Below are 12,139 nucleotides of genomic sequence, written 5' to 3'. Positions count from 1 at the left end.
CCAGCAGCGAGTCTTCTCAAAGGTAAAGTCCCCAGTAAAGATAATGTTTTCCTCTCTTATATGTTTTTATATGGTATGATTTTAATATAACATGTTAAAAGTAAATAATATTAGTGAATATTGGCTTTATTTTTATTTTTAAAGTAATATTTTTCGTTGTCCAGAACGAATTACCGAAGTTTCTATTAATTCTTATGGGAAATTCGTATCGGGATACGAACTTTTCAGGTTACGAGTAAAGTTCCGGAACGAATTAAATTCGTAACCCGAGGTTCCACTGTATATATATATAAAACATAGCAAAATACTACTGTAAAAAGCATACCTAGAGTTTAATATGTCCCACTTTTCTCTGAAGTACCTCCATGCCAAACGGCGTCCATGTGGGTTGCGACCAACATGGATGATGATGTCGATCACATCTTGATCTGGCACCAGATCTGAGCTTAGAGACAAATTGAGAAGTCTGGGGAAAAAAAAAGAAAAAAAAAGTATCAATTAGGAATGAAACGGTACATGAAATTCACGATACACACCTCGGTTTTTCAATCACAGTACAGTTTAAGAGAATAAATGCAAAACATAAAATAGCTTGCTGTATTTTATTAACACAATTTGTTATTATTAACATTTGATTTCGGTCTGAATAAGTGTACCTTACACCCCTAGTATTAATAATGTTTTTCCAAGTATTAAACCATATATTTTGAAGAGTACCATGTGATTTTGTATTGGCATCATGTGATGGTAATGCTACAGTATGATACAAAATTCATTAGCATTTTTTTAAGCATCAACAGAGGCCACAGAATTACACAGATCATAATGCATGTACATGACCAAGTCAGATGATTAAAATGTGAAAGGGGAGGGCTTTTAGGAATCAGGCCAGCTTTCTTAAATCGAATGACCAAGAACTTATGGTGAGGAGTAAGCCTTTAATCTAAGGTTAATCTTTTATAATTGTGCCACTGCATATGGCTCAGGGTCCACATAATCTTTTAGTGGTGGTTTAAAGTCTCTATTAAACTCTGCTGAACTGTGTTGATATAGTGCTTGGCTACAGAGATTTAGATGCTGCATAACCAGTCTATTTGGTTGTGATGGGTTGTAGTTTAAAAATAATTACTCTCCACAGAAGTCCAAAGAGCAATCCTGGCACAAACAAGGGCTGAATTTAATATGTCTTAGTATGCAGACTGTGCTAAGCACATTTTGCTATTGAGGCCAATCCAAATTGTGTCTAGGCATCAATGAGCCTTAGCACTTCCTTGGACCACTTTTGATAGATACTGAGCACTGCAGACTGGGAACACCCCACATAAGCTTCAGTTTTGGAGATGCTCTGACCCAAGCCATCACAAATTGGTCCTTGTCAATCTCGCTCATATTTTTATGCTTGCCCATCTTTCCTGCTTTTAACACATCAACTCTGAGAAAAAAAAATTTCACTTAAGCCTAATATATTCCACCCATAAACAAATGCCATGATGAAGAGATAATCAGTGTTATTCACTTCACCTGTCAGTGGTCATAAAGTGCTGCCTGATCGGTGAAAATAGTGGTAACTATAAAGGTTCAACAGCAAGCAGCTAATTGTTCAGAAGTGTCTCTTTGAGAACTGCACCTGCCACAGCTATTAAGAACAATTCACACGTAAAAACATTAAGTATTCCTCCCTACTGTCGTTCATGCAATTATTTTTTCTATGTCACCCACAACACAGCCAATTTATCAGACTCCACATGCAAATTATCCATCCCCACCATTTACTTGTTTTTCAATTGCAATGGAATACATTTTTTTTTTTTTCAGAGATTCCTCATCGCTGGTCAACATTTTTTCTCTTACATATTTCTGATATATTCCTGGAGCCACTGTTCAAGCTCTTATTTCAGCCTTTGCCTTTTTAGTATATACATACCAAAGTGTATTTTTAGTGTTACTGTGTAGGAGAAGTGAAAATGTGGTTTGAGAATCTTTTATTCAGTGCTAAAATCTGGCAGAATCACTGAAAATCATCACTCCTTCTGTTTTTTTTTTCCACATTGGAAGTTTCACACATTCACATTACAGTCTAGAATGACATTTGTGAAGTAGATTACTGTCAGGGGGATGTTCTGTGTGAACTGCAATACAACATGGCCATATGGTTGGATGAATTTCTCCACTGTTACACACTGCAACATTTTCCTTTCAACATCTGTCTACTTTCTTTGACAACTAGCAAGAGATTACGCCTTATCGCATGGATTCTTATATGTAAGATACATAGAAATTCTTATATAACTTACATAGTACACAGTGTATTGGAAAAATGTCAATAGTCGCTTGAACAATTAAATGCTCTAAAGCAATGAGGAAGTCTATGCCATGGCAGGGTGAATAATCTGGCCTTGTTGGATGCTACTTAACTTTCTCTACTCTGGCCTTTATTAATCACCCCACACTGTGAAGATACTAAATGCTGGTTTACGCTTTTCAGAAGAATACAAATTACCTAATAACTTGAAGGCAATGTGCCATTTTTCTCTTTAACTGCAATAGAGTGTCCGTTTAAAAAAAAAAAGGATTATACAAAGGTCTACATACTTGTTGAATTATTGTTTCTTCAGCTGCAGGATTATTCTGCAACTACAGTGTCAGTATAAATTCACTATACATTTAGTTAAGCTATTGGCCAATGCATATTGTAAAGTCTTTTTTATTTCAGGTAACCAAATGGAATATGTTAACCATGGAAAACAAACTGAAAGTTCCCTACAAAGCAGGGGCATTAACTAAGAAAAATGAAATAGAATCTGGTAGCAGTTCCACAGAAAGTATATCAAAAGATAATGCAACAATTCTTGAACTATTTTTACAAGCTACACAAAAAATAAAAAAATACATAATTAGGTCCAATTCAACAATGTTGTAATTACATGTGAAGGCTAAGCTGCCGAGGTTCCTTTGTCAGAAAAGTTCTCACATGCACTGTTGGAGCTGATAATGCAATTACAATACCAGTGCTTTAAATACAGTTATACACTTTCTAAAGTGAATGTATCTAGTAAATTTCCTTCCATTTTCCTTCCAATGCTGTCTAATACTTGTCATTATTAATACTTCACTCTATTTACTATCATGCTAACATGCTAATTAGAATTGCTTTTTATTGCTAATGCATAATTAATCAAATAAAAAATATGGCATGCTGTATGTTAGCTTTTAATATACTGTTTATTTGCACACATTAATATACTGTTTATTTGCACAAATTAATTAGATGCACTAATCCAACAAGTCTTTTAAACAAAGTTTCTTTATGAGCTAGGAATAAATTCTAATTCAACACATGAGGCAACTAAATATTGTGAATGTATTTGTATTTTCTGAGCTCAGTGGTTTAAGATTTACTAAATGCGGCAAAGTGTTGGGCCAACGAAAATACAGCAGCATTAGTGCAGGAGAGTGTTATAGATCTTGTTGTAGGCAGTTCTGTGGTCACTCAGGAGCACTGAGCTTTTATTATGTTATTACAATATCTATACCATGGCAATGTGTTGACTGTAAAAGAAGCACATTTTTATATAGATAATAATGAGGCATTTAAATGCTGTCATCCTGTCTGCTGTCCATAGTTCATCTTAATATCTGAAAGCAAATAGTCATAGCTGATCTTACCTGTTGAGTAGGTAAGTGTTGTCACTGCAGGTTAGGGCCTCCAACAGGACTTTCTTCTCTGAGATGGCCATGGAGGAGTGGAACTTCATCCAGATGAACTCCCAGACATCTTCATCCATTAACGAGACACCCGTGCAGTAGACAATGTCCCTGACATTTGGGGGAATCCTGTAGGATTGTAATGATTAGGTTACCATACACAAACCGAAGGTCATTCCTAAACTTTAAGGATAAGCATGTGAGGAAAGTGTGTAAAATTTCCTTGGATACAAAAAGAACAAGACTTTTGAACAAAAGACCAGTTATTTTTGCAAATAAACAATACTGTATATTGTATACTGTGGACTTGATATTGATAGTTATAGTGGTTTTCTTTTAAATTTGCTTAAATGTATTTAAATTTAAATGTATATACAAGCCACAATGATTCTGGGAGAAAGTCCTTTGGACAGAATGAAGCTATTTGACAAAGCACATACGATTTAGAAGAGGAAAAGAATATGATACTTATTGAGAAACATGAAGGAGGCTTATTTATGTTCTATAGCTGCTTTGCTACATCTTGCATAGCGAGCCTTGAATCTGTGGCACAATAAAGTCTCAAAACTGCTCAGCAAAATTAACAGCAAATGTACTGCAAAGATACTAATAATGACCCAGTACATACTATACAGCTAAAGCTATTCCAAAATGGCTACCCACAAAACACTGGACTATTCTGAAGTGGCCTTCTATGAGCCCTGTTCTGAATCTTATTGAAAATGTATGAAAAGAATATGAAACATGCAGTCTGGAGAAGGCACCCTTTTAAACCTTAAACAGCTGGAGCAATTTTCGAGTAATGTGAGGACACACTACCTGTAGATCAGTGCAGAAGAAATGCAGTTACAAAAATTGCTTGCTTTCAGTGATTGCCTCTATGGGTCTCATAATTTCTGTCCATTTCATTTAAATCAGTTTGTATTTTTTTTTTCCACGTTATTATTTGTTTATTAAATATGGAATAAACAATGATGGCTGCATATATATATATATATATATATATATATATATATATATATATATATATATATATATATATATATATATATATATATATATATATATATATATATATATATACACAGGTGCATCTCAATAAATTAGAATATCATCAAAAAAGTTGATTTATTTTAGGGTTAGGGTTCAATACAAACAGTGAAACTTGTATATTATATAGATTCATCACATGAAGACTGATATATTTCAAGTGTTTATTCTTTTCATTTTGATGATTATGGCTTACAGCTAATGAAAACCAGAAATTCATTATTCAAATCTCAGAAAATGTTTTTATTGTGAAAAGGTTCTCGTGGTGTCACACTCTAATCAGCTAATTAATTTCAAACAGTTGCAAAGGTTTCCTAAGCCTTTAAATGGTGTCTCAGTCTGGTTCAGGCTACACAATCATGGGGAAAGACTGCTGACTTGACGGTTGTCCAGAAGATGATCATTGACACCCTGCACATGGAGAGGAAGACACAAAAGGTCATCGCTAAAGAAGCTGCTGTTTACAGAGTGCCGTATCCCAGCACATTAATGGAAAGTTGAATGGAAGGAAAAAATGTGGTAGAAAAAGGTGAAACAAAGCCTATTCAGGAATTTGGAGAGATTCACAAAGAGTGGACTGCAGCTGGAGTCAGTGCTTCAAGAGCCACCATGCAAAGACATATCCATGGGCTACAACTGTAGCAATCCTTGTGTCAAGCCACTCCTGAACCAGAGACAACATCAGAGGTGTCTTACCTGCGCAAAGGACAAAAAGGACTGGACTCAGTGGCTCAGTGGGCCAAAGTTGTCTTTTCAGATAAAAGGAAAGCAAATTTTGCATTTCATTTTGAAAATTCATTTTCCAGCAGGATTTGGCACCTGCCCACACTGCTAAAAGCACCAAAAGTTAAAGTCATGGTTAAATGACCATGGTGTTGGTGTGCTTGACTGGCCAGCAAGCTCACCAGACCTGAACCCCCTAGAGAATCTAAGGCCACTGTCAAAGAAATCTGGGCTTCCATACCACCTCAGCAGTGCCACAGACTGATCACCTCCATGCCACGCTAAATAGAGGCAGTAATTAAAGCAAAAGAAGCTAGTATTGAGTACATATACAATATATGAACATACATTCCAGAATGCCAACAATTCACAAAAAGTATTCTAATTTTTTTAGATTTAATTGGTGGGTTTTTGGTAAATGTGAGAAAAAATCATCAAAATTAAAAGAAATAAACACTTGAAATATATCAGTCTTTGTGTAATGAAGCTTTATAATATACGAGTTTCACTTCTTGTATTGAATTACTAAAATAAATCAACTTTTTAATGAAATTCTAATTTATTGAGATGCACTGTGTATATACTGTATACATAAATATATATATATATATATATATATATATATATATATATATATATATATATATATATATATATATATATATATATATATATTCTGATAGAAATGATGTATGCAAGTGGTGCAGCTGTGGCTGCAGTGAAGGAGATTGGTTGAATTGTGTTAATTGGGTTCCTTGCGTTACACAATTTATTCTTAATGAATGAGATACCTGTCTGTGATGCAGTGCTGTGTGTTATACTGTGTTTCTGAAAAATATCGATGGTTTCTATAACCGTGCCATCATAATAATGGAATTAAGCAGTGGTTTGATTCATGAATGACACCAGTGAAGCCCTAGGTTTAATATATATGTACTGTGTAATGCTGTAACTATACAAACTGTATATACAAACATGCTGATCAAATAGTATTAAAAAGGTAAAATATTTATGAACATAGTTCATATCTATAACATTTATGAACAATGTGCTTCTCCTGATTACAAACTCTGCTTATGGTTCTGCTATTTTCTAGTTAAAATATTGTTACAGAACTTACACATAAATGTCACAATGTCTATTAAATATTTGTGCATAAGTGGCTATGGAAAGCAGGATTGTATATAACTATACAAATAGTTGCAGCATTGCTGATATCCTCATTAGCATTGGGTTCATTCAAGTATTTTTTATCTTCAAGGAGCGTTTACTGAAGCATCTTAATCCATTAATGTTCATTAAGTCAGTTTGCAGTTACAGTTTCAGGAAATCACATTTCTTTTATGCCCTCCCCTCTTAACTTGGCCTAATTTCAGGTAAAAGATCAAACTGCTCTCATTTCTTTTTTGCCTTATGATTCATGATGTAAACTGTGTGGCTGCTGCTTTAGCATTGTTTATTACTTTATTGGAGAGATGAATATGCAGTAAAAATGCATGTGCATAATTTGATATACTTCAGTAACGATATTACTGTTTATCCTAAATCTGACTGCATTCTAACCTTATATTTTCTGGGGCTTAAATGCATGAGTAGCTTTTTAAGAGGGCTGTCTAGACTTTATTGAAAATCCTTGTCTCTGACACTTCTACGGCGGGAAAAATTGGCAAGATGTGGATGTAATGTAATACATAATCCGAAAAGCACTTCCATTCCTGTGTTCAAATCCCTGCACAACCAAGCTGTCCCTGTTGGGCCTTTAAGCAAAGTCCTTAACCATGATCTGTTGTATCTCGTCTCAGGTGTAAGTTGCTTTGGATAATAGCATCATCCAAATGTGGTTAATGGAAATTATGAGTACTAATGTATTTATAACAACTGAATTATGACAGCAGTGTTCTAAGTCCCTGTACTTGATCTAGTCTCAGGGCAATGATCAGAAGACCTCTCCTCATGACCTACAGTACACAGCCAAATGAAAAAAGCATAACTCTTTAAATAAAGCTTATTACTCATTCCTTGCATTTCCACTTATATAGGTCACAGCCAAGGTGAAGGAGTACCATATACTACATATACTACATCTTTTTTTTGACTTTTCACATTAGGGGTCGCCACAGCGGACTATCCGTATTCATTATCCGCATGTTCAATTTGGCACATTTTTACGCTGGATGCCCTTCCTAACGCAACCCTCCCCATTTGTCTGGGCTTGGGACCGGCACTAAGAGTGCACTGGTCCCTAATCGCTGGGGTTGGTTCTTTGACCGGGAACCGAACCCGGGCCGTAGTGGTGAGAGCGCCGCATCCTAACCACTAGACCACCAGGGAACCTACTACTACTACTACTACTACTACTACTACTACTACTACTACTACTAATAATAATAATAATAATAATAATAATAATAATAATTATAAAGGGCATAATTTGATATACATCACTAAATAAGCTACAACAATGCAGATTTAGTGTGTGTTCAAAAGCATCCATTGTGAAACTCACGCTTGTTGCAATAGAACCTGAAATAGAACGTTGTCCACCTCTTCATGCTTCTGGGTCGTCAAAGTGATATGGTAGGAAGCTTTAAGAAGAATTTTCAGAACATCTTTGAGACCAACGAGTGTTCTTTCTGGCAACAACTACCACTTTACATGCCCCAGTTGCAGCATTATTATGAATCATGTGTTGGTAATAACCGAGACAACTGCTGAAAATATTCAGCCATTAACTCAAATGCCAAGTTCTGAGACTGAGCAGTTGAGCTGTAGTTAATTAGAGAAAGTGTTATTGTAGTTGGGTTTCTACAAACTGAATAAATGTAAAATTAGGGAATACGAAATTAGTCGACTCCAAGGTTATTGCGAGACCTGTAATGAATAATTCCTATTTATTTGCTTCTTGTTTCTTTTTTTAGGTGATAAATATGTTTATTCTTTATATATATATATATATATATATATATATATATATATATATATATATATATATATATATATATATATATATATATATATATATATATATATATATATATATAGTGTAATAGGGCAATATGTGTAATACAATTATTAATAAAACAAACAATAAAAATGTTTAAAAAAAGCACACAAAATCTTAGTACAAATAAGAAATAAGAAATCTGAACAAGTTTTTTTTTTTGTGAACGGGAAACAATTTAATTAAAATAAAGAATATCTATTCAATATTTGTGTGCAAAATCTTGGAAATTCTCTATTGTCTGTGGAGTTTCCATTAGAAATAGACTTAAGGTTTATATACATTTTAGGAGTAAGGAATGGACAGAAACAATATCTCTAAAATGCTTTGAATGGATTAACAGATGTAGACTTTTGTTGGTGCTTTCATACCCTGAAAACAAAAATTGTTCTGATCTGTAACTGTACATTGTTTAGGAAGGGCCTTAAGAAACAATGGTCTCAGTCCAAAAGAAAATCTTCACAAAACAAATGTAAATGTACCTTACAGAACGGTAAAAAACTTTCCTCACATATCTCAGCAATGTTAGGAAGCTTATGTAAGCCATGATTCAGCACTCTCAGAGTACAGAGGGTTAAGGACCTTACTTAAGGGCCCAAGAACAGCAGCTTGGCGATATTGGGGCTTGAACCCTCAAACTTCCGATCATGTAACACAGAGCCTTAATCACTATGATGTTTTGCTATTGTAGCTATGATATTATTCTCAGTAAGACTGATTTTGTTATGCACATTGTTATATGCACATGCAGTGAGGATTTAATAGATTATACAGTGTTGGACATGCAAAATAAATGTTAGAGTCAGTGTCGCAGCTTTGAGTGATTCTGACTTTGGGCTCAAGACCATTTTTATGCGTGATATGGGTTTAAGTGGGGGACTGAATTAAGAGTAACCCTGGTGGTCTAGTGGTTAGGATTCGCCGTTCTCACCGGTCAGGGAACCAAACCCAGCCATTAGGGTTGCACAAGCCAGTGCACTCTTAGTGCTAGTCCCAAGTCTGGATAAATGAGAAGGGTTGTGTTAGGAAGGGCATCCAGAGTAAAAACTAATCAAACACGTGGATCACGAATATGGATGATCTGCTGTGGCGACCCCTAATGGGAGAAGCCAAAAGAAAGACTACTTTTTGTAAGTTTAATGTAACTACAATATGTCAGCCTTAAATTAGTCCTCGGAATAACTATGAAAAAAAACTAAATACTTTTAAATTAAATACTACTCTATTCAGTATACTTAAAATTCACCATTCACAAAATAACTTAAAGTGATCTAAAAGCTTAGCAGATGATTGCTCAGATAAGTCATTTAATACTACAACTGAACTGAACTAAAACAGTTATTTACAGGATATTGCACCAAATGAACAATACACTGGCTATTTGACTAGGCTATTTGTCAGGATTATGGTTCATCAGCCACTGCATGCTCACGTGACTTGAAATGACATGACATGAAAATAACTGTTCCTTGTCACCTCTGATTAACTCTTGCATGTGTCTCACTTTAACAGCACTCTTTGACTCACATTTGTCTTCCATTGTTGTTGGTTTAGCTCCACAGCTGTGTTTCATGTTATTTGCTGTTTACTTCATGATCTTTGTTTTTTTGTTTAATATATTTTGCTTAAGTGAAAGTATTCTGCACATGCATCTGCTTATGTTCATGTTAAGTGACAGAATGTATGCAGCAGAAAATTTTCTTTGCAGAGTAAGAAGCCCTCTTTGAGAGGATGCCGCTGTGATTCTGTGCCAGGATAAGGACGTCACTCTGGCCCCCTGTCCAGCTGAGGATGCTGCTCTGCCTCCTTGCTGGGGTAAAGATGCTCCCCCTCTAGTCTCATGCAAAAAGGCCTTAGTCACATGTAAGTAGGTCACATATTCACTTACACCTTTTCCTTGTCACATCTGATTTGCACATGTATGTATGTAAGTTCACAGCACTCTTAGGCTCACATTTATCTTTCATGGTTGTTGTCGGTTTAGCTCATGCTCAGGTTTATGTTTGTTTCATATTATTTGGTTTCTTTGTTTTATATCTTTGCAATTTAATTCAAGAACTTATCCTTGAATTACATTCAAAATAGTGCACTCCCTGTACATACTGTTACAACAAGCCTCCAGCTCATGCTCACTGAAGGAAAAGCGCTCCAAATGAGACTTGCCGGTGTTGTTCTGAACGACAAATACATGGAATAGGTGTGAGGCAGAGAAACAAAATATGGCTGGCAGCTAATAATGAGCAATGCAGCTCCTTACCATCTTTGAGAAAATGGCAAAGTATAAAAGAAGGGGCCATTGTGACAGCTAAGGGAGGATCAGGATATCTCCACTAATGTGTGTATTTTCTTTCTTTCTTTCAGCAGGCAGTAGAAGCAGCAGCGATGAAGAAGATTTGCTCGCCATGGACCAGTTTAACGCCGGTCCCTCTGCAGACCCCTCTGACCTCACGGGACTGAAAACCGCCAACACCGGCACCAAGGCTCAGACCCCCCAGGAGTTAAGCTATACAGCTCTTCTACTCAACACACTAGTGTAAATCACCTGCACCAACTCACTTCCTCTCATCATTCTTTTTTCCCTACCATCACCCCTTTTCCCCATTTACCTCAACTCAGAAAATAATAAAGCACGTGTGAGACCACAACCATTAAATCTGTGTATCTGTATTCAGCCCTACATAGCAGCAAGTTGCTTCAATACAATACTGTACAGTTTTATTGAACTGTGTGCACAACCAATAATCAAGGTTTTATATAAAAATGTAAATAAAATGCTAAACTGAAAAAGATGATATCTATCCAGGGCTAGTGGTTGCATAATGTGGCTCACAGCCATACTGTCAAATATAAGCAGATTTGTGATGATTACTATTATAATAAGATAATTGCAGTTATGAGAATATTTATGTAGTAATTCACTAGCAACTAGAAGTGCGTGTTTTTCAAGAGGATTGTATAGATGTTATTGAAAATCCTTGTCTTCTCACACTAGTCATCAAAAGTCCGCCAACTTCCATTCTGTGTTCAAATCCCAGCACATCCAAGCTGTCACTGTTGGGCCCTCGAGCGAGGTCCTTAAAACTGATTGGATGTTTCTTGTCTGAAGTATTAGATGCCTTGAATCAAAGCTTTAGCCAAATGTGTTAAATTAGAATGATGAATACTGATATAATGACAACAGTTGTACCATAGTCAATTGTATTACCACTTCTTTTTAGTTATAGAAGGACAGAAGAGGTGATAGCCATAGTGAGGGACTGCCATATAATATTAATAATAATAATAATAATAATAATAATAATAATATGAAAAAGCAAACACACACACACACATACACATACACAGCAGCTGCTGCAGCTATATGTGGATCACCGCCTTGCATGCAAGGCTGTTTGGGGACAAAAAGCTATTAGATGAACAAATAGGTGTTGCCATGGTTGCTTGGCAGACAGTGGGTCACACAACCAAGCTTGGCGTGATTCCTGAGTGCAATATATTGATTAGCTGTCAAACTGTCAACACACACCACTCTCAGTCCCAGTATGCAACGTGCGCCAACATTAATGCAATCAGTCGCTCACATTAGCCACATGGACACAATTTTTGTCTAAATCACACATAGCCATCACTACACAGACACACACATGCACACACATATAC

At 35.7% G+C, this 12,139-nt stretch overlaps 1 protein-coding gene across 2 annotated transcripts in view; it reads right to left on the bottom strand.

Moving 5' to 3' along the window:
* The window catches only part of LOC310719051 (thyrotropin-releasing hormone-degrading ectoenzyme-like), a 212,951-nt gene that overhangs the window by 3,796 nt on the left and 197,016 nt on the right, over nucleotides 1–12,139 (bottom strand). For both annotated transcript variants that reach the window (XM_083528343.1, XM_083528344.1), the window contains exons 18-19: nucleotides 3,667–3,834; nucleotides 326–466 (exon numbers count right to left, since the gene is read on the bottom strand). In XM_083528343.1, the coding sequence (XP_083384469.1) occupies nucleotides 326–466; nucleotides 3,667–3,834 (309 nt within the window). The remainder of the gene's footprint in view (nucleotides 1–325; nucleotides 467–3,666; nucleotides 3,835–12,139) is intronic.

This window comes from Silurus aristotelis (assembly GCF_946808225.1).
Source record: "Silurus aristotelis genome assembly, chromosome: 24".
NCBI lineage: Eukaryota > Metazoa > Chordata > Actinopteri > Siluriformes > Siluridae > Silurus > Silurus aristotelis.
Note: the sequence above shows the minus strand (reverse complement) of the source record. Positions and strands in the feature narration are given on the sequence as shown.